The sequence below is a fragment of the Phalaenopsis equestris genome, unplaced genomic scaffold, assembly GCF_001263595.1.
Source record: "Phalaenopsis equestris unplaced genomic scaffold, ASM126359v1 Scaffold000540, whole genome shotgun sequence".
Taxonomy (NCBI): Eukaryota; Viridiplantae; Streptophyta; class Magnoliopsida; order Asparagales; family Orchidaceae; genus Phalaenopsis; species Phalaenopsis equestris.
The window spans coordinates 1,114,734-1,142,155 of NW_018164980.1; the positions used below are offsets into that span (position 1 = coordinate 1,114,734).

The following is a 27,422-nucleotide window of genomic DNA, read 5'->3' on the forward strand; positions in this document are numbered from 1 at the left end:
ACAACTTGCTTAGAAGCTTAGTTAATACTTTAATGAACTTGAATATTTAATCGTCTTTATATTATTAGTGACTTTAAAATTTTTTGTACGCGCATTGTGAATTGGATATTGACTTTTGCACTACGTTTTGCATTTTAAAGTTCCGTTGTATTCCCTGTGATATTGTTAACCAGGACTCCACTATAACCTTGAGCGATACGTATACTTGCGTTCATAACTGCGACAAAAGAGAATATATAAAAATTAAATTAGAAACCGAGCATTTAGAAAATCGTGGCCAAGTTTTTGGCTCCGTTGTCGGGTAATATAAAAACGGTAATAGTAAAATTAGTAGTACTTAAAAAACCTTTATTTCTTAATTTGCAACTGTGTGTGCTCACTTGCTTTAAGGTGTTTAGTGTGTTTTTGTATGCGTAGTGTTGAATCTGAAGGATTAGTGCCTTACAATTCAGAGTTAGAACGTATTATTAGAAAAATTCGGAAGCAACAAAAAGAAGTTATAAATTTGAACAAAATGATGAACAACTTAAATGAAAGTGAACATCAACCTAGACTGCCAACCCTACATCAGATGAAATTCACTTAACCATTTAAAATCCTGATGTAACTGCTAATTTATTTGAACTTAAACCTGCTATTATCCATATGGTATAAAATAGTCAGTTTGGCGGGACACCGAATGAAGATCCTAATTTACACCTTGCTAGCTTTTTTGAATTGTGTGCTACATTTAAATATGTGAGAGTGTCGAATGATGCAGTTAGATTTAAGACTTTTTCGTTTTTCACTAAGGGATAATGCTAAAGTGTAATTAAATTCGTTAGCACCTGGATCTATCAGAACTTGTGCAGAACCATCACAAAAATTTTTGTCAAAATATTTTCCTCCGTCGAAAACTGATAAGCTTAGAAATAATATTACACATTTTTGTCAGTTTGAAGGAGAATCGATATATGAAGCTTGGGAAAGATTTAAAGATCTCCGTAGGAAATGTCCACAACACGCTCTATCAGATTGGTTAATAATTCAAACATTTTATAATAGATTAGTGAGATCTCTTAGATCAATTATTGATGTCGTTGCTGGTGGATCACTAATGTCAAAACCTTTTGAAGATGCATATTCTTTAATAGAGGAGATGTCTACTAATAATTTTCAACGACCCTCTGAACAGGTGAATCTTAAAAAATTAGCTAGTATTCATGATTCTGATGCAATATCCATGATAGTTGCTCAAATTGCTGCTCTCTCAAAGAAAATAGATCAAAGCGCAAATGCCTCCAGTGTTAGAGGAAAATTCATTTGGACAAATTTGGACAAATAGTGGATTCTACAAATAGTGGATTCTCAATCATCCTACGAAACCTTGAATGCTATAAATAATAGACCCAATAACTATAATCTCGGTTGTAAAAACCACCCAATTTTAAGTTGGAACAATAGTAATACCGCTACTGCTAATCCGCAGCGGGGAAACACTTCAGTGAACCCATTGAGAAATTAGAACAACCAGGGAAACACTAATTATAGACTTCTTTATCCTCCAGGTTTTAATAGTAATTCACAATTTAAAGAGAAGAAATTGTCTATGGAAGAATTAATTTTAAACATTGGTAATCAATTACAAAGTCAAGGAGCAACAATTAAAATTATGGAAACTCAAATGATACATATGACTACGATGCTTAGTAATAGACCTCCAGGAACTCTACCTAGCAATGTTGAAATCAATTCAAAAGATCAAAGTAAAGAACAAATTAAGGTTATTCATTTAAGAAGTGGAAAAGATTTGTAAACAATAGTGCAAAAAGAAACTGAAGTTGAAAAAAGGAAGGTGGAAATTGAAAAAGAAAATGATCATATATATCCAGATCTAGAATATCCGCTTACACCGATGAAAATTACTGTAGAAAGACCACCATCTTCGTTTCCTCAAAGATTGAAACAACAAGATAGAGGTAAACGATTTTCAAAATTTTTAGAAATTCTAAAAAAATTAACTGTAAATATTCCATTCGTCGAAGCCTTGGAATAAATGCCCGATTATGTGAAATTTATGAAGGATATAATTAACAAAAAAATGAAGCTTACAGATCACGAGACGGTTGCACTTAGTGAAGGGTGTGGCACAATTATTCAGAAAAAGCTTCCTGAAAAAAGTAAAGAGCCAGTTAGTTTCACCTTGTGCGATAGATGAAAAATTTTTAGGAAGAGCCTTATGTGATTTGGGAGCCAGTATCAACCTCATGCCTCTATCAACTTTTAAAAGATTAGGAATAGGAGAAATTTTCCCTACTTCTGTAACTCTTCAATTAGCTGATCGTTTGACTACTTATCCTAAAGGAGTTGTAGAAGATGTTTTAGTAAAAATTGATAAATTTATTTTTCCTGTGGACTTTGTTGTGTTAGATATGAAGGAAGATAAATAAATTTCTATTATTTTTGGGAAGACCATTCCTTGCTATTGGAAGAACAATGATAGATGTTTAAAAATGAGAATTAACTGTGAGAGTTAATGATCGAGAGGTAACATTTAATATTTTGAAATCAATGAAATATCCCTTGATAGAAAAAGATGATGAATGTTTTCGAATGGAAATTTGTGATTATTTAAGAGATTATTATTTTAAGAAAAAGTTTGAAGAGAAAATGGAAAATGAAGATTTGAAAATTAAAGATGATAATGAAATGGAAGATGATCAAGATGAGATAAATAATGAAAAATTGGATTATGTTCAGGACATATTTGAAATGTTAGATACTAGAGAAGATAATAATAAAAATATAATTTCATCTATTATAAAACCTTTTGAACTTGAAATGAAAATTCTTTTTGATATTTTAAAGTATGTGTTTTTATGAGAATTATCTACCTCACCGGTTATTGTATCATCAGATTTAAACGATTTACAAGAACAAAATTAATGGATACATCAAAAAGATACATAAAAGTTTTTAGTTGGACTTTAGGTGATATTAAAGAAATCTGTCCTTTGATTTGTATGCATAGAATTTTATTAGAAGAACAGCATAAACCTAGAGTCGATCCATAAAGGAGATTAAATCCAATGATGAATGAAGTAGTAAAGAAAGAAATTTGAAAATGATTAGATGCTGAAATTATATATCCGATTTCAGACATTGTTTGGGTAAGTCCAATTCATTGTGTTCCTAAGAAATGATGAGTGACTATCGACGTGAATGAAAGAAATGAAATAGTACCAACAAGACAAGTCACTGGTTGACGAATTTGTATTGATTATAAAAAATTAAATACCGCCACCAGGAAAGATCACTTTCCCTTACCTTTTTCTATATCAAATGTTGGATAGACTAGCTGAGCATAAATATTACTGCTTTTTGGATGGATATATCTATTATCACCAAATCCCTATTGCTCCTGAGGATCAATAAAAGACAACATTTACTAGACCTTATGAAACTTTTGATTTTCGAATGAATGACCTTTGGATTATGTAATGCATCTGGAACATTTCAAAGATATATGATGTCAATTTTAGCAATCTAATCGATAACGAAATAGAAGCTTAGTTAATACTTTAATGAGCTTGAATATTTAATCGTCTTTATACTGTTAGTGACTTTAATATTTTCAGTACGCGCATTGTGAATTGGATATTGGCTTTCTGCACTACGTTTTCCATTTTAAAGTTCCGTTGTATTCCTTGTGGGATCGATAACAAGGACTCTACTAGAGCTCTGTATTACTTGAGCGATACGTATACTTGCGTTCATAACTGCGACAAAAGTGAAGATATAAAAATTAAATTAGAAACCGATCATTTAGAAAATTGCGGCCAAATGGTCAATTAAATTTTAATTTTGGCACAAAATGATTGAAAATGTGACATCAACTCAGTAGGAATTTTCATAAAATGAAGTCAAGTCATACGGAAAAATCATACACAAAATTGACAAAATATTAAAATCTATTAGATAAAATAGAATAAGGTCTCCATACATCAGAATGAACTAACTCAAAACTATGACTAACTTTTTTATAATTTTGGGAAAAGAAGATAAATAATGGTGTTTAGTAAATTGATATGATTCACAATCTAAAAATGATAATTGTTGAAACTGAGGGTATAATCTTTTTAACATTTGTAGTGAAGAATGCTCTAATTGCAAAGGACCCAAAAAGGAGATATGTTGTTGGAATAGACTATGGGTCGAGATTTCTTGGATGTTTCTTGAAATTGGATGAATTTAGCATGTTCATCTGTAAAAATCGATAAAGTTTGACACTAAGAGGTCTCATTAGTAGCGACTATGTGAGCTGACTGTGATCTAGATACTTATTATTTTAAGCAATTTTTGACATGCTCTCTTCGTATGACCTGATTTTTTTGCAGTAGTAGTAGACTACTTTCGAGCATTGATTTTCATAATTCAGAGTTTTACTTCCATAATTGTCTTGAGACTGAGGTTCACCGATGTTCAAAAATCACGAATATCACCAAATATTTAAAGAAACTGAATAAACTGATTCTAATGATAGACTCCTCAACATGATGACAAAGACGAGCTGAAAGGCAAGACGAAAGTCAGAGACGACCGATATCGATCTGTAGGAGACAAATGACTCGACGAACAATTCAACGATCGTCACGAGGAATGGTGTCGCAAGAGATGACCAATGGCGATGGATGATGACACTTGAACAACCGATTTCACAAGATGAAGACTAAGCAGGTGAAGATTTAACTGGTTCCCTAATGTTACTTCTTCGATGAGCAAATCAGAAGAAGCCGTGCGTGGGAACGAAGATATGCAGACAACACAAACAAACAAATGATCAAATAATTCAAACGACGGTGCAGAAAACAATACTGAACCGAGGAGCAGAAGCGACTAACTGTCGGCTATGATACCATGTGAAGGAAAACAACTCTTTCTTATTACTTAATTAAAAAATATGTTATATATCTATATACACTCCAACCGCTATAGATTAGGAATATCTCTAATAGAGGGAAGATGTTGTAATTAGATCTCCTCTAATTAGGTTGCCTAATATAGAAAATACATTAATAGATTTCTTATAATGAAGCATCTTAATATACAACCATTTGATTTATTATTTTCCATAATAATGAGCTTAGGCATATCCTTTTACTTGCTCCAAATATCACCTGTATTCATATTAAGAGACAAGCGCTGGCCAACGAACCTGCCATCTTCTTTCCATTTTTTGGAAAACCTGTTCATTTAACTTGAATGAAAGGTGCATAACAATGGAGCTAAGTTGGGTCCTGACAAGCTAAAAGGCCTTTTTTTGAAGGCTAGACAACGGCCTTAGAAGCCAACTTTGTTAACAATGCAGCTTCCATTCTCATAACTTGACCATATGAATAATTGTAACCAACTTATTTAATATGCTTGCCTCTTACTCTTAGAATATGTATGGGATTTTTTTTAGAAAGGAGTTGAACTTAACCCCTGAAACAATAAACTTGAACTTGGTTAGGTTATTGTCTTATTATGTTATTATAGCGAAGAAATTCTACCCATCAAAGAATTTTTGGTTTAAGGCGATAGTCAAGATTGGTTATATTGAAAAGCTAAAGCCCTAAGGAAAGAAGCTCCACTCATAAGTTTTGATGCATATTTTAAAAGCAAAGCAGGTTGTATGAAATAGAAATAGAGATAGCTAATGACGTCTAGTTCCTATTTTTTTACTATATCCTAGAGGTGTATGTGTGCTTTACCAAAGAAAATTTATTGTGTTTTGTTTTTATGGATAAAATTAGTAATGACTAAACATAAACATCGGAGTAAATCAACGTTTGAGTGTCGTTCTTCGATCTTGTTGAAAAAACATGTTGTCCTTCTTATATGGCTTTCAAAGTGACTAGTTGTAGCCAACTTATTCAAGATTCATACTAGATTCATAATTGGAGACAAGATGTTTGAATGAGAAAACATAACTAGATGAGCTTTTGTTTGAACTACTTTAGCACGGCATGCATGCATGCATCTCGTTTTGGAGACATTCCCTTCCCTTGCCTTAAATGACACTTAACAATTTATCATCATTAAGACTTGTTATTTTCCAATGCCTCATCTCTTATCTTCATTAAGCTATGGTGCTAGTGATAATGTGGAATAGAAAGAAAATCTGGCGAGTTTTGATGCTCTTCATTTACTTATACCTCGGCCTCCAACTGTTGGATAAGGAGTGTTGATTTGGCAAACATGAATCACATTCACATTCAGTTTTAGACATTTTCTGAAATTATGATTGTTAGTGTTTTCCTCATGTAGAAGCTTTAAAGCAAAATGATAGTTTTCGTAATCATACAGGACTTCTGTTTCTTAATCAATTTTAATAGAAGGTCAATGGTAATTATTGAAAAGAAAGGCAAAGTATAAGTCTCACACGCTTGATGCTTCCATTAAATCTATTTATGACTACCTTGATGTTAGGTTTTGCTTCTATCGGCTGGATGAGAATCCCTTCAAATTGATTGTATGAGAATGTGAGGAGTCAAGATTTGTCCAAGGACCCAAGCCATGAGGGATGTGGCCGTCGTATCATGACTTTTGATATGCGCCTTCCTCTTGAAAAATGTATAACTGGGACAGAAACCTAAGCATTTGGGTGAAAGGGTTTTCCTGATAATTGTAAGCCATGAGGGACGTGTGCCACTGTATCATGCTTATGGATATGTGCCTCTTTCTTGAAAAATGTATAATTCGAAGAAAAACTTGAGTGCATGTGTGTGTGTGTGTGTGTGTGTGTGTGTGTGAGAGAGAGAGAGAGAGAGAGAGAGAGAGAGAGAGAGAGAGAGAGAGAGAGAGAGAGAGAGAGAGAGAGTTAATGGTAATTATTGAAAGGAAAGCCGAAGAATAAGTTTAACATGCTGGATGCTTCCATCAAGTCTATTTATGGCTACATTGATGTTGGATTTTGCTTCTATAGGGTGGATGAGAGTTGGCTGAGAATCCCTTCAAATTGATTGTATGGGAATGTGAGGAGTCATGATTTTTTCATGGACCCGAGCCATGAGGGATGTGGGCCGTTGTATGATGACTTTCGATATGTGTCTTCCTCTTGAAAAATGTATAAGTGGGAAAGAAACCTAGGCGTATGGGTGAAAGGGTTTTCCTTGATAATTTTAAGCAACGAGGGATGTGGGCCATTGTATCATGGGAGGGAGGGAGGCCTATCCATGTCTATCGTGTAGCTGGCTCATCCTGGTTACGAAATTTTGTGAACAAAATTTTTTGTCGAACCTTACATGGTTCCACCTTTTGCTTCCTTAACCCAACATGACATTTTGGGCTTGACCAGGGTCTGTTTGTGATTGATGGAGGTAACCCTAGCGTTAGCCTGTAGACAAACACTCCGGTCTCTCTCTCTCTCTCTCTCTCTCTCACACACACACACACACACACACACACACAAACACAGACACACACACAGGGACACATTTTGTGGGAAAGTGGTATGCATTTGTTTAGCAACAGTTGATAGTTTTTCATGTTCTTGGCTGTTGATATGTCATGCTTCTACCATGTTAAGTTATCTTCCTTCAGGTAAGGACCTGATTTATTAAAGCAGGAATCTTTCTATGTTGGCAGGATAATTTCAGTCATGGATCCTACTAGAAGTTGGTCGGCTCGATGGCTGAGAATTGGTAAAGTTACTCTTAATTGACTGAAATAATTTGAATACCATTTTCTTTCTTGGGCTTATGTACATGTTAATTTGCGTAGCTTAGCAATACCATCTCATGAAATGTTCAATATGAGAGCTCCATGTAAAATTATGAGTAGCACTACGATGATCATCATGCATCATTATAGTTTATAATGTTCATCTTCTTTAATTTTTGTGGCCATCATTGGCTTAGAAATTGATTCAGTCTTATCATTTGACTAGAAGAACTCTCCATCGAACTATTTATCATGTTCATCTATGTTAACCTTAGATTTTTTACACTCTTTTGTTCATTGAGTTCCACACGTACGGTGGACTTGAGAGTGAGTTTCTTGTTTAGCGACTTTCAACCTAACACACATTAGGTTTTTCACAAATTGGTCATCATATTTTGATTATGTCTTTTGATATACATTGAGTTGGTTAGTTGACCGATCTTTAATCAATTCTCTGCATACAGCCACAATTGCGACCTTCGCGCAATCATGCACGTCATGTTGCAATTATATTTTCTATTTTAGCACATGCATCATAACACAATTATGTTCTATTTAATCATGTGCAAGCCATACACACGGTGCCAATGTACTTCTATATGTGAGTATTTGGGCCAACTTAGGAATATCCGATCATGGGTTGATGATTGATCAAGTCATATCTTGAGTCACATGGTTTGCTTGAATAGTATATTATTTTCCAATTAGTTTAATAAATCCCATTTAAGTTTAATGAATGTTATTTTTTTTTGATGCAATTAATTAATTGAAACAACTTAATCAATTGATATGGGCTAGTTAATACGATCTTTAATTTCTGTTACTCAATTAGTTTTTTTTATTGGTTGTGACTGGATTGACTCTACTTATTATTCAGATCAATTTTATTCTAATCTTAAAGACAATTAATACTTTATTAGTGTAAAATTAACATATTTTAAAATGAGGGTTTCTGATAGTGGTATCAAATTGGGTTCACAGGTCAAGTTTGAGTCTTACCCAAAATTGATCCCACCTGAAACTGCTTGACATGAACCCGACGCGAATATTAAATGGATGATATGCTAGACTCATTATTGCTGTTGACCTCGATTTCGATCGATGTGCAGTTTTCCCCTCCTTAGTAGCCTAGGATCTAGCCGTAGGACCTTCCTGTCGACTACTCCTAGAAAACTGGAGCCCCCCCCGTTAGCAATCTAAACTTTTCTTCGCTCGACTTGACGTTCCATATAATAGTTTTGATCGCTATTGCTTAGCAGGTAAGGCTACTATAAAGGAACTCATGGAGTATTCCTATAGGACTGTTGGCCTTATGATTGCCTGTACTCGTTGATTTGGCGCCGCTGCGCTCTTCGCCATTCTGTTTAATCGACTTCGAGCCGATTTTTTAACTTGATTCGGGTTGCGACGCGTTTTTTCCTCTATCGTCAACGAGATTGTCTAAACGACTCCGGATGACAAAACGGACTGCGCCGACGCGTCCGGAACGTCAATTTTACCTAAAGAGGACGTTCATTTCACTGCGACGACACGTATGAGGAAAAATACACATTTAAGTGTTAATTTTAATAATAAACAATATTTTATTATTATTATTATTATAATTAATACCTTATATTAAATCCTAACCTAATTTCATTATCTCCCCCTCCCCTCTGCTGAGTCTCGAACCCGTGGACCTCTGCCTTACCTTCGGCTCGCTCGGTTCCACCTGGCCCTCTTCTTCGTGCTGTTGGAGTCTCGTTCCTGCGTGTGCGAGACGCACACGGGATGATCACGCGACCCATCCCTTATCGTATCTCATCCTCTGCCTCTCGCATGCTCGTATGGGGTGTCTGCTCCTCTCGATCCTTTGATCCGTATGCGATCCCCTAGTCATTCCCTCTCCTTCTCTTTGGTTTATATGATACTCTGTTTGGTACGTTTCAAGGGGCCGATAATCTTTGAGGAGGGGAAAACTCTGCCATTTGCTTCTCTCACTTACTTCTTTAGCCTGTTGTAATTGAGTTGGTTCCCTATTACTGTTGGAGGAAGGATTGAAGTGGAGGAGTGTTTTGAAAATTTCTGTGTGGCTTTTCTTTGCTTCAGGGAAGTACTTTCTCCCCCCTCTGTGCCTTGTCTTTCTTTGGTTTTCTCTCTGCCGAGGCCCTTGCAATGGTGCAATGGACGATACAGCATGCTTGCGTGATATTACACTTATGTTTTTTTGAAATATTTGGTACTCAAACATCTAGAAATGGAAATGTGAGCATGTTCTAGGAGTTAAACTTGATTACTTGCTTAAAGTGGTGAAGTTATGTCATGTTTCTATTTATTGTAGCATATTTCTATTGGAAGCAATTAGGAGGGTTGAAACATGGCTTTGAGACATTGTTAGCTCCTCTTTCAAGCATGTTAGAATATGTATCATGAAGCTTTTCATTTATTCGTATCTAGCATGAGACATTGGAAGATTTATTTGGTCTTTCACGCATGTGGAAGGCTCGGTTTTAGCTTCTTAAATTCCTTTTTGGCTTAAAAATGCATGTTATGAAGAAATTCATCTTGATTTGGGGAAGCTCTACAACTGTTCTTGTTCGAAACACGTGGTGGCCCTATGTTTTGATGTTTTGAAGGCATGAGGATGTTTTCTAGCTTTTGTTGTGGCCGGGTTCTGAGCTTTAGCTGCGGCTCGGTTTGGCTCCTTGTAGCTTTTCCTTACTTGAAATATATGTTGTGAGAAAATTTATTTAACTTGGAAGTGTCTTATATCCTGCTTTGATAGTTTGGTTTGGCTCCTCGAAGGGGAAGGGAACATCTTTCATGCTTAGAGCAATTGTATTGGTAGCTTAAAATATTTTTCATGCTGCTGTTACAGTTTAAAACTTATTTTGGCTCCATATTTTGATGTTTCAAGAGCATATGGGTATACTTTAACCCTTGGATGGCATGGGTTTTGAACCTTTACTATGATTGGGTTTTGATCTCTATTAGTGCTCGGTTTCATTATGAGGTGGCTGGGTGTGGATTTGTTATTATGATTTCATTTGTTGGCCTTCAAAGGTTGGGTTTGGTCCTATTAGAGCTCGGTTTTCACTTTGGAAGGGTTGGAGGTTGAACTTTGTTGAGACTTGGCTTTTGGTTTTGGTTAAGGCTTTGTCCTAATTGTTTGAACTTCATTTATGGACCTTGAGGGGTTTGTTTTGGCTTTGTTTGGGGGCTCAGTGTGCTAGTTTAGCTCCTACCTGAGAGCCTATGTTTAGGCTTTATACTTGTCCCTACTCGATAGTCTTGGTGGCTGCCCTGTGCTTGCTTCTGTCTCTATCCGAGGGCTGGCTGAGGGCTCAGTTTGGCTTGTCTTAGGCCCTTACCCGAGGGTCTGACTTGTGTTTTTTTTGTGTTGTTCCTATTTGTGAGCCTTGGTGGCTATCCTGAGCTGTTTCCTACTCTTACCCGTGAGACATATTGATGGTTGTTTAATTTGATTTGGTCCTTCTTGTTGGGCTCGAATTACTTGGATGATTGTTGGAGAATCAAATTTGTCATCCCAAAATTATGGTTATATTTTATACTCTCTTATGTATATCAAAGATTCACATGGAATTGATTCGGGTTGCCTTGGCCATGAGCCTTTCTTGTGCTTGGGCTGATTTTTCTTTACTTTGGCCGTGAGCCTTGTTCAGTGGGCATTGCCCTTGTGGCCTTCCGTTTTGCCCTCTAACCGTGAGATTAGTAGGCATAGGTCTGCTTCCTTTTCGTCCCCCACCCTTGGATTTGTGTTGTGTTGGGTTCCCGCTTGCCATCTGTGGCGTGAGCTTCCTATATGGAATTTGGTTTGGTTTGTTCTGGCTCCTACCCGTGAGCTAGTTTGGAGCTCGGTTGTGCTTTTGTTGGCCTTACCCATGACCCTCTACCTTCTTTTTGTGGGCCTTCCCCGTGACCCTCTAGCCTCTTTTGGCCTTGTTTCTTGACTTAGCCGTGAGTGCCTTGTTCTGTTGGTGGACTTAGCCGAGAGCCTTGGTGGCTGCTTCCTCTTCTCTATTGACCCCGACCGTGAGCATTTATGTGGCTTTATTGAAAGACTCTATGTTTATTTGATATATGAAGCTATTGATTAATTTGGGGAGTTGAGAAATCTTAATTTTGATATGGGTTTGGAAATGGTGATGGTAGTCTTCCCCGGGTCACTTTCCTTTTGTTCAATTCATGGAATCTGGAAGATTTTCAAGTCCAATTTGGGAGAGTATTCGATTGAGTCAAATTGAGTCTATGGAAGATTTTTTTTGGAGGTTAGACACTGATGTCGGGAAGGTCATTTGTGGGTGATCGTCGTGTCGGTTCGGGCCCGTTTCGACTCGTTCGAAATAGAATTTGGAAAGGACACCCTCCTTGGGTTGATCCAATTCTAATAAAGCGAGAAAATGACATCCTTTTGTATTGATTCAAGGACCTTGGGCCCTGCTTTTCAAGTCTTTTCGTCATGAGTTTTGAGAACTGATTTATCCTCTGTCTTTTCGTTGTTTTAGGTGGATCAGTTCCTCCCTCTCTCCCTCCCTCTCTCTCATTCCATTTCTCCTCCCTCTCTCTCATTCCATTTCTGTTTTTTTTTCCTTGCTTCTTGGTTCGGTTTTTGATGTTTATGTCCGATACAACGTATAGCCTTTTGAGCCTTTTGCTATACGTAAAACCATCAAACAAGGTCGCAAGTAGGTCGGTTTTGTTTTGAGGCTTAGGGCGGTGATGACAAAGACACACCAGAGATACAGCAGATTGATATGTCATCCTACGACATTGGGATCCGATTCAGGAACCCGGTGAGCTGTAGGATGACAGTATCATTCACTGACACAATACTAGCGGGAGTTAACCCGAACCTTCTTAGGTTGTTGGTAGCCTTATGCCCGACAACTCGATCGACTCGTGGACAAGTACTTTTCAAAATTGATAAAAAGAAATATGATAAGAATAGATGCACCTTTTTCCAAAACAAAATATATTTTTCGCTACAAATAAAATTCATACAACCCACTTTTTGCATGTTTGAAACCTATGTGCATGCTGGAAATATAAATTTTAAATACATTTTAAATATCAGTTGTCCACTTGTTGATCACCTATTTAGGCTAAGGAGTATCCTTCTGAGTTAGGTTCGATAGGACACCCTTCTAGTTGAGTGGCGGGTTTTATACATCGGGGTGAACGAGTAGCCTTCGACGACCCTCGAATACTAATACATAGTTGAGCCTAGCCCTACACGAGTGCTTGTGGTCCCCTCTCTTCGGACTTTTTCATATGTTTTATCGAAACCTTTGGACAAAACACTCGTGGTCCTCTTTCTGGATTTTTCCGTGTTTTCTACGGTTTTCATCGATTTTCATCGATTTATCGCTTTGTCAATTTCCTCGTACAAGTCATTTACCGTTCTTTCTTGTGTTTTTTGGGTGACGTTTCTTTATTTTCGTTTATATAAAACATTTCAGCCTGCTTCCTCAAGTTCTGTTGCTTGTACCTGTTACATCAATTACATCTAAGGAACAACGGATCTCCCAGGTATACAGGTTTGTTTTATGTTTACAACATGTTATTCTCTTATAATCACTTCCCTGCTGTACCTTTTACTTTTCTTTACACCGCATGTTGTACTGTTTTTTTACTGCATACTCTACTGCTTGATCTGTGCTACATACTCTACTGTTATGCTATACACTGTACAACTTGAACATGTTATCTATAAAATATATGAAAAACTACAACCATAGGGCCGCTGGATTTGACATTTTAACCTGACATCCTAGAAAACTTAAACTCAGCACGACAAAGAGCTTGGAGCTAGCATTATGGGCAGCACGGTCATCTTCAACAGCAACAGCAGAACATGTCTTCATGTCTTCCCCAACTAAATCATTCATTTTCTAGAAATTAAAACAACAATCCATAGGATTTCGAGGTTGTTCGTCTAGCGCAAAATAAATCCTCAACATTTTCTTTAGGCATTTGTATAGTTCTGTTGTACGATCTAAGCCCTAACTCGTTTTAGGATTCTGAGGTTGTCGTTCGTTACGATCTAAATCTTCACATCTTCCAGACTATTTGTGTGATCGTTTCACATAATTATAAACTCTAAATAGATAAAATTAACAGGATAAAACACTTGAATATTTCTCCTTGAAACGGAAGTCAAACCATAGGGTAGACTGAGAAGTCACCGAGGATCTCCTCTGGATCTGTGTCATCCCCTAGTTCTTCTTCCTTTGGATTCTGTAATAAATGTTCCAAATTTGAGTCATTCCCCTTTCACACTTTTTTGTTCGATTTCGTTGAAAAGTCTCATTCTTTTGAAGTCCGTGAATATAATTTTTCTTTATTTTTATCGAGAGTTTTTAAGTGACTTCGGTCATTTAAGATGTAATTAACTATAAGGGCTTACCCTTATAGGAAGCTTTTCCGAATCCAACCTAAAATAAACTCTATTTAATTTTTCATATTAAATAGGAGAATTTATAGGCAAATAAAACTATTTCGTAGGTCAAACGGACGTCATATATTTCTTAGTTTATTTGATCGAGCCTCATCCTCAAGTCTTGTGTTTATCCCTCGAGATAGATACCGAGTTTGAGGTAGAGTGTTCTTTCATTTAAACTGTGAAAATTATGGGGTTAGTTTGATTTCATATTTTTCTAAACTTAAATCTATATATAAATTAAAACGTCCTTCCGAAGCGGGTGACGAAATTTCGATTCCGGCGACCGACAGCTTCCTACGGGCGACTCACCACAACTCAAACTTTTTATCACTGACAAGTACATGAGTTAACTAATTACAAAATTTGGCATGTTATGAAAACCACAGCATTTTTTTTCTTCGCAATTCTAGGACATTTGGAACAACGGGTAGATCCAGCTTTTGAGGTTAGAATTGGACCTTTCACTTGAGTTTGTTGTTTGCTCAATATCTACATGCCCAGCTGTGTTAGTGTGCACTCTCTTGTTTGGTGTCTATGCATGTATCCATGATTCAACCAAACATTATGTCCAACTTTTCTTTAAGCCTAGCTTCATTGCCACCAAACTTGATCTTCTTAGCAGTTGGAACAACCTACAAATTAATTGATAGTTAATATGTTGATGACTTCAAAAAGATAGAAGCTCTAAATTTTTGCTATTTTTTACCGCCAATATTTCAACCCACCTTTCTTTCGAAACATCAATGGTTTACTTTATCGGATCCCAACCTAAGTCTGATGATCATTGCTTTAATTTTTTTCATATTTTTCAATCATTTTTTAACTGATCCTACTTATTTTTCAGTTGCATTCTATTATATTTATTCCATTCTTCTTTAGATAATGTCATGTCATTCTTCTTTGTTAAATGGGTGCTGACCTATTTTTCAATTTCACCTTTTTTAAGCAAAGATCGCAAAAAGATTAACTTCATATCTTTATACGAGCTGATTTCTTTTGACTGACCCATAACCACCACTAGCATGAAAATAATTTGAACTCGTCAAAACATAAATTAACCAAGAAAACAATACACAACTCCCCAATCATTTATTCACATGGCACAAAAGTGATAATAACCACGGTTGAAAGCCCACAACAAACAAGATAACATAAAATAAACATCTGAAATCTCACAACTAGCAAGATAAATTAAATAATTGAAATCTAACAAACTAGAATGCCTTGGCTCAACTCTTTTTCCAAACTCAAATGTAACTAGCCCCATGTTTTTCAGTCATTTCAATTCATCGCATATTCATACATACAACCAAAAGACCGCGCGAAAGTTTTATGAGAACTAAACTACAAGACATGGGTGAGCGACGTGGGTGTAAAGACGACAATGCATTTAATTAAAATTTAACTAATCTTTAAAGACGACATTGCATTTATGCCGTGAAAGACAACCAGTAAAGCTCAACTGAAACCGCAAAAAGATTAGTTAAAAAATTTATGAACCAATTTAAGCATCTAATATAACAAAGACATAGACCACATATAACTGAAACCACTCCATGGGACAACCTCACATAGCTCAAGAGCAATTGCACACGGATTAGCAACATCCCATACACATAGGTTCATATTGATAGTCTCTGAATTATTAAAGGCAAAACCCACAAACAACATAGAACAAACCCACATGAATACACCATCGATCAAGGCCTTTAAAAGGAATACTCCATTAATCAAGCCCTCAATTTCATAAAATCTTAATCAAACAATTTCACTAGAAAAATGAATTAGAGTCTTCCCTTCTTAAAAAAACTTTGCCAAGTAGGTTCAACCGGATGACGTAATGAATTATAAATTTATTTAAATGTAACATAAATGGTGTAGTTTCAAAAAATTGATTATGCAATATAAATTAAGTATCTAAATATTTAAATAAAAAAAAAATACCATAATAATTTTGGTATGTATTTCATTTTAAAATAATTGATTTTCAAAGAATTCAAATATGAAATATAAGGCTCATAACACAATTAACTTTTAAAAAGATTTTATAATAAATAAAATGAATTGTGTAAGACCTTAAAATCTATTGCAAAATTGTTGTCTACCTTCACCTCAACTATCTTATAACTTAGTTTCCTCGAGGTTCCTATTGGCTCCCATCTGCAATGTTGGCATGAAATCCAATGATATGGTTGGATGCCATTCCTCCCATCTCTGTATCGGCCACGTTTCCAATGAGGTGAAACTCTTTGCCCGCTATATAATCATCTTCTTCCTCAAAACTTTATTTTTTATTTTTTACCCTCCTTGATTACGTTTCCAATGCCTTCCTTCATTGGAAACTCCCCCATGCAAAACCCTCGTACAAATTGCTTTCATCCCATTGGCTTTTTTTTCATACCTCTCCTGCTTTTTCTTCTTGCGGCAAAACTGCCCTCATAAATGACTTCAAAAAGCTTTCTCCCTTGGAGAAAAAAGATTGAGAAGCAGGCAATCCGTTTAAAGTCGACGACGGGCAGTGTGACGATTGCGTAAAAAATGGAAGCTATAATGGGAACCATGCACAACGGTTCACGCGATGAGACCCGCTTCGTTGGTTTGCAGTTGAACTGCAGTTTCCAGATGATCCTTGATGGTTCGACACACAAGCGATTTTTTCACGCTTCTGGACTGGACCAACAATCGGTTTATGGTTGAACTGGTCAGGCCGATCGGTCCAGTCAAATTTTCAAAACCTTGTTTACATATATAACACCTAAATTTCAAATAACATATGCATGAAAAGTATATTGCAACTTTTAAAACTTTAAAATGAGTGTTTCTAATATGATATGAAAGTACACAAGATTTGGGTGGTATGTTTGTAAATTCTCCAAGATTTAAATATACATAGACATAAAATACATTCCTAACTACATAAACCAACAAAACCAAAAATTCTAAAGTAATGCTATGTGAGAGAAAAAGGAGATCGATAACTGCCCATCTAAAACAAATGAGAATTGTTCCTCACTAATACTTGAACATGCCAAATTTTCGGACATACTACACAATTCTGACGTGTTTGCATATGAAACACCTAAACATAAAACACTACTTCAAACATACACTCAGTAAGACATTCATATAGCTAAACAATACATCCTTCCCATCCACGAATTATTGGTAACATCAATTGTTGCATAAAGAAGATCATTTCAACAATATCCTCCCCATCTCAACATTCAACTAATCACATTTGCAGACATACTACACAATTCTGATGTACTTTTAAAACAAAGAACTAAAAGTATCACATCCTCTTATCATTAGAAAATTATCTCAGCAATCATATGTGAGCAAAAAAGGAAATCAGCAACTGCCCATCCAAAGCAAACGAGACTTTCACTAATAGCTAAACAGATGGAATTTTCAGACTTACCACATTCTAATGTATTTGCATACAAAACACCTAAAATTATAACACACCTTCAAACTATACGGTCCTGTTATACATTCTCCAAGAATTATAGGTGACATCTAATTTTGAATAAAATTGCTTAACCATGAAATGCATTCATCTAAGGACATCATCTCCATCCAACAACATAAATTCACAAGTGGATTATACCATGATCACAACAGTTCAAAAAAAATAAAAAACACAATCCAAGAAGTTCATACCACGATCACAAAAGGATAGGAAGAAATAATAACGAAACAATCCCCTCCCCCCCCCCCCCCCCCCCACCCCAACCCCCCCCCCCCCCCCCCCCCCCCCCCCCCGCCATACATCACATAAGCATTTCAAGTAACATCAAATGCTCAAGATAACGGAAAATTCAAATTTTAGAGCAACAACTAATAACAAAAAATTCCAGCGCAAATCATCCAAAAAATCCCGGCTGAAACTATTCACATGATGCAATGAGTAAACTAGAGAGAGACAGAGGGAGAGAGGCAGAGGATACTTTAGTAGGAACCAAGTGAGAGAAGATGAGAGCAACATCAGAGATCAATCTCAATCTTGAGCAAAGAGAATGAAGCTCGCAACCTAAAATTTTGCTCTAATGGATCCTATATTTAGGATAAAGGTGATGAATAAGTGGACATGGGAAGGTGTAAAATGGGAAGAAAAGAGCCTTAACCACAGAACACAGCCGCAGATTGCTTCTCTCTTCCGTGTGCCACCACTGCCACACCTATGACGTGCAGGACAAACGGATTGGCGCTGCATTCCATGAATGCACTTTCAGCCCAACTCCGTGCCAAACAGTAATCATTTTACTGTTTAGTGTCCCTAACTCGAATAACTGAAACTGATTTTAACAGTTGAACAACATTTGTGCTAGTTGTCTGGCTCAACTCCTCAAATCACATTTTGCAGTTTACACTATGCCAAGTCAATTATAAGTAAAAAATAAGGATCAATAGATTCTTTTTTACCCTCCTAATTCCTTGACAGAAGATCTCCCTCCCTTCTTTGTTTCAGGTCTGTTTCCAAAATGTAGAGCTAGGTTCTATTTATTTTTAGGAGAAAGTAGTTAATGCTCTTGTCTCTGCTAGCTCATTAGTGTTGATCAAATTATTAACTGCTGATAATGTCACCCATAATACTTTGCATGTCCTTCATTTTATTGCTAAATTAAATGACGAGCACTTGTCCTTCAAATTTACTCTCGCATTTTTTGGCAAATGCTCTTGTTATATTTATATCATTTTATAGTTAATACAATATGGTTTCTTTTATAAAAAAAATTATAAAACCAACCTAAAAGTTTGGTAAAGGCTAATGTTGAACTTGATAATAGTGATAAGCTATATTCTTCCTTTAATGGGAATAGCATAGAATTCTGAGTTATGAGAATTGATGAAACACAATAAATAATCTATCTTTTTTGAAGATAAGTCCCATGAATTGCTAACTAAATCCCCGGCTATATTACTTAACGCAACTTAGGAAATGAGTTTTGGACTATATACTACCAGTAAAATTTCAATATTATACTTCCAACCCTTCTCCGCAGGAAGGTTTATCCCTGGGTGCTATACACTTGCAGTTTCTGAGGAACTTCCAGAAGAATATCAGGTTATGTGTGGCAATGATTTGATAAAGCAGATTATTTTTGGTGCAATATGTTTATCAGGTTATGTGTGTATAATTTTTATCTATTGATCCAATGCAGAATATTTGTGCGGATAACAACGTGCAATATGTTCCCCCAAAACGTACATGAACTGTAAGCTTTTCGATTTGGGTTGATTTGCCTGCTCGTCTTATTATTCAGTTTTCAAGCAGAATGTAATTCATATGACAAGATTTGTGTCTAATTCCTCTTGAGAAATTTATAGTGGATGTAATTTTTAGTTTTTTGTTTATTTCCAATCAGTTATTATATATGCTAGCATTATTTACTGGGAATGTTGCCACCTAAGAAATGGTTGTTGTCACCTCTATGATAATGCATGCTCAAGAAAAAGTTTTTGGGAAATTTACATAGATGCCACACAATTTTTTTATATTTACATAAAACTATGCATGAAAAGCTGATTTCATTTTATTAAAAGATTGTGATGGCAGTATTTTTGACGTAACGTTAATGATTTGAGTGGTATTCATGCGAATGAGTGTTTAGTAGTTAAATATGTAAATACATAAGACTTATGGGTTTGTATGTACATGCCCCTATGTATGATGGGATTCTTTGATACTAATTTGGGGGCTGTTTGGTTGAGTTTTTATAAAATACATGTATTTTAGAATTGTGGATTGATTGTAGCGCATGCATTTTTTAAATACAAGTTATCTAATGAGATGCAATCAAATGAATTTAATTAGGATACATTTTTAACTCTCTCTCTCTCTCTCTCTCCTCGTCTTTGTCTCTTCTATTGTTTATGTATGAAAATTGGAGCCTTGGAGGAGAAAAAATATTACGTCCGCATGTCTGGACGACCAACTGCCGGGTGACACGTCGCCCGACGTCGACGTGTATGGCGATGTGGCGCCCGACAGTTGGCCGTCCGGACGTACAATTTTCACAAGGTATTGGGTTGGACAGGAAGACAAAGCGACATTGTGGTTGATTGATTCAACGGAGTTTGAAATGCAAGGAAAATAAAAGTTTTGGGGCATGGCATCTTAGTTCTTTTTTGGGCATTTATGTGCATACCACATAATTCTTATGTATTTACATATCTAACCCCTAAACTTTAGTTTTTTTTATATTTATATCACCCAAATCTATTACATCACATCATGAATATCACAATTTTAGCTTTTAAGAAGCGAAATACTCGTTTTATTGCACAGATATGGTTGATGTATATGTAAAATTTAAAGTTTGTGTTGGATATTTAAATGCGTAAGAAAGAATTGATTGGCATGAATGCAATTCTTTCCCTTTCATCTAATTCCAAAAATTTAAATGTAGGATGGTAAAAATGCAACATATTTTTTATGTTTTTAACCAAACAACCCCTCTGCAATACCTTTTTTTTGGATCATTTTCTTAATTTCTTTCGTTACAAGAATTTTGAAATAATTGAGTTGTGGTACTTATTGTTTAGTGGGGAAAACGTTTTTATTATATGCACAGAGTTTTAACAGAATAGAAGTTTGAGTGTTAGATATGTATGTATATATATATATATATATGAATTGTTTTGTTATTTGCTTTTCTTCCAAGCAAATAAATTTAAATTCTTTATAAATGTACACCTAAAAATGATATGCATGAATGTTGAGATAATTTAGTGGTCTAGATTAAAAGAGATAAGATGAGGATCTTGCCTCGAATGAGATGCTACAAGCTATCATTGAATTTGATAAGCTAAAGATCACCTAACCTACTGATAGCCATCTGATTGAAGAACTGCGCACCGACTGAAGGTCACTCAAATGATCAAATGACCACCAAGGCCAACATGGCATTGATGCAATGACTAGATAAAGGTATATTACTATCAACCATCTAACAAGTGTCAATGTGAAGCTTTCTTGACATCTCCCCTTGGACCACCAAAAATCACTAAGGAATGATAATCAAGCAAGTCGATCAGTTACCTAAAAGCTAACTGATAACACCATTAAAAAATCGACTTGCTTCCCATAGCTGAGGTTAACTGGTGTCCAGTTGAAATCTGATCGAAATCAGCTCGGTCTGCTAACCCAAGGACCTATTGAGCAAAAGGTTCAAGCGGGCAAAAAGACAATAAGACCCTGTACAACCCCTATAAAGCAGCATGTATTAATGTTTTTTTGGGCTCTTCTCTGGACCATCTTCTGTAGGGAGAATATTTTCTTCATCTCTCTTTTATTTGTCAATTCTAATATATAAAGTGGCTCACAGAGTCTTATAATACTCCAATTTGCTCTACAGGGGCAATTTCGTGTGTACTCTCTTTGTCTCTCTTTCTGTCTCTCCTTCACGGTTCCTACTTTTTCAATCTTGGGCATGTCTTATAGGATAAATCTGAATTCAACTATAAGATTTAGTGTTTTTTTTTTCTTTTCCAATTAAAATGGTTTATTTCATGAGGCTTTTTCTAGGAAGCCAACCTTATAGTAAACTATATTAGAGCTCAATCTTGATTATGTTTATAGATTTTGAATTCAAATATTGCATTATAAAATAGTATTTAATTTGATCAGATATTAATTTTTGAGTTACAATAAGAATTAGTTGGCCGTTTAATCATTCTACCTCGCTTAGAATTAAATTTTAAAGACCAATCATAAGTAGGTTAAGTTGGCTTAAATAAGTTAAAATGATCTTTTGTCAATTTAGATGGATTTTCTTTTATTTTCATTATTTTAATACATTAAATAAAATTAGATTACAGTTAATCTCATTTTTTATTTTGAGTAATGGTAATGGATCATAATGCATAACTAAACTACAATATTGCTAATCTAGTTAACTAACTAATTTATTGGCTGATAAAATCATTAACAAGGCTTTTGTTTTACATTTCAAATCAACATTAAATCTCAAATAATCATGATTGTGATATCCTTATTTCTTGCTTTTACAAACATGAGATTTTTGCAATAAGAATAAAAATTATGGCCTTTAAGCAATTAATTATGATTTTATTTGTTCATTTAAATTGTAGGGCATTACCTATATCACACCATTTTTATATATTTATATATCTAACTTCTAAATTTTCATATTTATATGCATACCTAGGCCTGGCAAAACGGCTCGTTGTTGGCGAACTGCTCGTGTTCGACTCGTTAATTTCGTTCGATAAGTTAACGAGCCGAACATAAATAAAGATGTGTTCGTTCGTGTTCTGCTCGTTTTACCTCGAAATACTACTCATCAAGTATATATATATATATATATATATATATATATAAAAGTAGTATTTTAAAAAAATCTAATTGACTACAAGGCTACAAAGATTTATAATCAATTAAAATATTGATTAAGAAAATAGATTAAAAATTCTTAAATTAGATTCAAATGAAGTTTTAATATAAATAATAATTTTTAAATTTTGCTCAAACCCTTATCGTCTTATGGCCACGTGAGTAGGATTGTTAAAAAGACTCTTTGTTCGTGAACAACTCGCGTTTGGCTCGCTAAACAAACGAGCCGAATGAGAACATATCTTTTAAGCTCAAAATATGAATGAACCAAACACGAGGCAGTCGTTTACACCCGTATGCATACCACCTAAATTTTTAATATAACATAAAATATCTTTTTATTAGGGTTGGATCTGCAATTAGTTATTACAATGTCCGCTTCGCGGAAAATAATCTCTGCATCATATATATGTACCAGAACGTTATACCACAGTTCGCCGTCGCCCCTTCTCGCAACCCTAACCCTAGCTCCAAAACTCAGCCTTCCCTGCGTAAGAGATGTCGCACTTCGGGAGGTCGGGTCCGCCGGATATCAAGGACACATACTCTCTCCTCGTCCTGAATATCACATTCAGTAATTTTCTCCCTTAACTGTTGTTTGATGTTTAGATGTGATTGAAATCCTTACCCTAATTGTACGGGGCATGGGGTTACTTATTTTTTGTGTCTCGATTCTCTTGAGCAGGGACTACGGCGGACGATCTGTTTCCCCTCTTTGATAAATACGGAAAGGTGGTTGATATATTCATTCCCAGAGACCGAAGGTATCTCAAGCACATGCTCTCTGTCTTATACAATTAAATATTTGTTTTTTTCCTGGACTTTATCAGTGATTTTTCAGCTTATAAGTTTAGGGTTCGGGAAAAGATGTTTTGGATTATGTTCCTCTATTGATTGTTATATTTTTTAAAGTTTAGGGCTTTTTAGAAGGATGTTTCTACGCTTGTTGTGATAATTATTTTGTTTTTCTTTCCCTTGAATTTCAAGGAGTGGAGAGTCTAGAGGCTTTGCTTTTGTGAGGTACAAGTACGCAGATGAGGCACAGAAGGCTGTGGATAAACTAGACGGTTGTTAATTCCTTTTGTTCTAAGCGCAGCACCTAGCTGGCAATAATCAGTGCTTTATATCTTTTATTGATTGTTATTGTTATTCTTTTTTTAATCCGTGTTTTGCTTATTTTTTTGAACAACAGGAAGGAATGTGGATGGACGGGAGATCATGGTTCAGTTTGCTAAATATGGACCAAATGCTGAACGAATGTAGGCATCATTAACTTTAAGCCCTGAAATCTTCTTAATTGTAATGTATTAATTATTAAGTAAATGCATCATCTTTTTTCAACTTTGAAGAGTTATTCAAATTTTTAATTGTTGCACTCAGACATAAGTGCTGACATACAATAGCATCCACAGAACTTGATTTGGCCATGATTAGCTTCCTGAATTATTTTTAAATAATTGGCTGATCGAAGAGCGAATTTTGTTTAATATATTTATTTTTTTAATCCTCTCGCTTCACTGTTGGATTGATTGCATATCTTAAATTGGATTGTTAGAGCGAATTAATTGGCAGATGAAAGAGCAAATTTTCTCTGATTTGTTTTTTTATTCTCTTTCGTGCTGTTCATTTGGTGGCATATCTTAAACTTGATTGTTAGAGCAAATAATGGTTGAAGTATGATAGAAATTGGCAATTACAGTTGAAACTGATGAATAATTGCATGTATTGTTTTAAAAACATTTTTGTGTTACTTGAATTCTTGCACTTCTTAAACTGGATTTTTTCATTTGAATTTTTTTTTTGGTACTATGATGGAAATTTGCTTTTATAGCTTATCATGCTAATCCTCAATGTTACAGTGATCATAATGATAATTTATCTTTCGCGCCATATGTTGCAATTGGCATTTGTTATTTTAATCCGAACAGGCTTCAAGCCATTGATTGAAAAGAGTTTATTTGTAAATTTGAAGAGGATGGATGGTTATGAAGACTAGATTATGCATGCATGAATTCTGGGAGCAAGTGTTTAACTTTTAACTTAATTGCATTATTTTGTTTAAGAAACTCTGTTAGCTTAATTTTGATTGATAGAATGTAGCAAACTTATTAATTTATTATTAGTTCAGTTCAGCTGTTGCTTTCACTCATATAATGTTTATCAAAGCAGATATTGGTTTATTAACGGGATTAGATTTTTTTTTGGTATTTCACTTTATTCAGGTAAGTTTGTAGGGTGATGGTTATAGCTTGGGGCCTTGTCAGCCATGTTACCCTAATTCAGCCTGTCACTTCTGATAAAACAACTGCACAGTCTAGTTTTTACTGTCATATATTTTTTATGAAAGCTATTTGGATGTCTTGGAGTATAAGATTGTCATTTCTGTAGTTCATACTGTTTTACATGCAAGGTTTGGCATTGAAAATTTTGTGCTGATTCCTGTCAAAATTTATTTTTGCAGCCACAAAGGAAGAATTGTTGAAGCTTTGCCAAAGTCAAGGGGCAGGTCTAGAAGCCGCAGTCCTAGGCCTAAGTAAGAGTTTATGTTATCTTTTGATACCTTTATAATAAGTATTGTGTTTTGATGTTAAATATATGAACATTTTTTATGTTCATATCTGGTTATAGTTAGTTTCATTTTAAGCTATCATTTTATTGATCATTGTTTGTTGTACAACACTGATCTAATTCTATATAGTGTGTTTTAGTAATTTACTCTCCTTTTGCATCACATTTGTCTGCACTTAACTGAACATCTCATGGAAGTCATTGCATTTAGATGCATTCACATATTGAAGATTGCTTGGATGGTAATTTTAATTGCATTATGGGTTTTTTCAGTTTAGTTTGCATGTTCATCAAATAAGGTATTAATAGACTTGTTGAACTATGGAAAAAATGAGAAAGATTGGCACATGGTAAAAATAGGATGGGTAAATTGTGAAAGGTTTGCATTAGGGAGACGTAATTTAGTATACAATTGTACAAAATCGACTTTGCTGGTTTAGGCATGCATATTGGAAGGCTTCAAGTTATGCAAAAGACATGTAGCTACTACAATTTAGTCATGTAGCACTCAATTGGAATTTCATAGGGCTAATGATGAGAAAGATTGTTTTTTTTTTAAATTCTTTTGTAATGATCTCAGGTATAAAGATGATTATCATCGAGATAGAGATTACTACCGTGATAGGGATTATAGAAGGAGAAGCCGCAGTCGAAGTAGAGGGAGGTATGAACGTGACAGATACCAAGAGAGGGAGAGAGATTATCGTCGCCAAAGCCGCAGTCGTAGCATGAGCCCTGATTATCATAGAAGTCGTGGTAGAGGCAGAGGCTATGATGATGAACGGGAGAGGAGCAGAAGCCGCTCCATTGACAGGTAGTTTTTAATTCATTGCTATAAAAATGGTTTAGTCTGTGTTCTAATCTGTATGTTGTTTACAGTGCATCAGACCGTCGTAGTCTTAGTCCGAGGCGGAGCATGTCTCCTCGGAAATCATCTCCATCTCCCGGTCGTAGTCCTCCTTACCATGATGAAAGCCCCAGCAAACACAGCAGTGGCAAGCGTTCACCATCTAGAAGTGCTTCTCCGAGGGGTCGTCATGCTGATTCCCGTAGTCCCTCCCCTCGCAATTCTGATGAGGTCTTCATCTATTTCAAAATTTCACTTGCTTTTTGAACATAGTCATGACATGCTTTATGTGAGATATGTTGTTGATTTATGTTATTGCAGGATTGATTGATTCAAGATCTCGTTGAAGGATGGCAGATAATTTGTCCTTTCCTACTTGCCCATATAATCTAAAATAGCTCTGGGCTGCTTTCCAAGGTCATGAGTTTGTTTCTCAGTTGCTACAATCTATTTCTTTGTTTCTGGCACATTTTCTCAAACTGGTAGCATTGCATTTTGGCTGTAGTTTTGGTAACTGAATTTTGTTGGAAGACTGTTAATTTGTGATGTACCTTTTTTTAAACTTTACCCTTGAACTGTGATGACTATCTCCTGTTGATGCTATGCTGACTTGTGGTAGATCCTACATTTTCCAGTTTTGCTGGAGAAAACAGTAATTGTAGCTGATTAGCGGCTGATTGTGAGATGATCCAAATGGATGTGGTGTCATTGCTGTTGCTGTTAGTCCGTGTCGATGATATCTTTGATGCTGATGTTGATGTATGGATGGTGATGTTCGTAACGACATGCTGTATTCGTCTCATCCTAGGAAAAATAAAAGGTTTCATTACTCTACTAAAATCAAGTTTAATTGAAATATAAAAAAGAGGGAAATTTGAGAGTCTTGCTGATATTGTAGTCACTGTTGATGGTTGTCCATTTCGATGATATCATTGATGATGCTGATTGTGGTAGATGGAAGGTGATGTTCGTAACAAAAAGGTGTTCATTAGTATTGAAAGCCATGCTAACCTTGTAGACTGGGAGCCATGAAATGTTCCTTTTCCTTTTTCAAATACTATTAATTCTGGTCCCGGGAAGGTCAGGTAAGTCGTGTCTTCTGTTTAAGACCAAACTATTGTAGATAATTTGTGCATGACTGGAGGAGATATACATAAATGCCACTCATTTCCTATCTATTCGCATATCACATAAAAAATGTATATAAGTTTAGGTATTAAATATGCTAATACATAGGAATTGTGTGGTATTTATGTAAATCTTCCTACTTTCTTTCCATTGAGATTCAATTTGTTGAATGAGATAACAAGAGTTATTTGACGTATGGTTATCTTCGGACATGTGGTTAACATGGCCCAGGCTGTAGCTGTGTGTTGTGAGAGATGAGCAAAAGCTGTGTTGCTGTCCCATGTGGTTGCTGATGCTATGGGATTTTGTTGCTGTTTTTGCTGTTGAATCTGATGCTTTACGTTAGTCTCAATGGATCTGATCCATCCCTCATTGGTATGGTGGTCTAATTTTAT

General features: G+C 35.5%; 2 protein-coding genes across 2 annotated transcripts in view; both read left to right on the forward strand.

The window, feature by feature from the left end:
• Positions 1–19,520, forward strand: part of LOC110029001 (transcription elongation factor SPT4 homolog 2-like) — a 32,004-nt gene extending 12,484 nt beyond the window's left edge. The window contains exons 4-7 of the mRNA XM_020731096.1: positions 7,609–7,664; positions 13,143–13,220; positions 19,132–19,193; positions 19,291–19,520. Of these exons, the coding sequence (XP_020586755.1) occupies positions 7,609–7,664; positions 13,143–13,220; positions 19,132–19,193; positions 19,291–19,341 (247 nt within the window). The 3' untranslated portion in view covers positions 19,342–19,520. The remainder of the gene's footprint in view (positions 1–7,608; positions 7,665–13,142; positions 13,221–19,131; positions 19,194–19,290) is intronic.
• Positions 19,521–22,897: 3,377 nt separating this feature from the next.
• LOC110028954 (serine/arginine-rich splicing factor SC35) lies at positions 22,898–26,480 on the forward strand. The gene is made up of 8 exons (XM_020731036.1): positions 22,898–23,058; positions 23,170–23,248; positions 23,472–23,551; positions 23,677–23,743; positions 24,946–25,017; positions 25,633–25,866; positions 25,932–26,130; positions 26,221–26,480. Exons 1-8 carry the CDS (start codon positions 22,983–22,985, stop codon positions 26,224–26,226), a joined length of 813 nt encoding a protein of 270 aa, XP_020586695.1. The 5' UTR covers positions 22,898–22,982; the 3' UTR covers positions 26,227–26,480.
• The last annotated feature ends 942 nt before the right edge of the window (positions 26,481–27,422 follow it).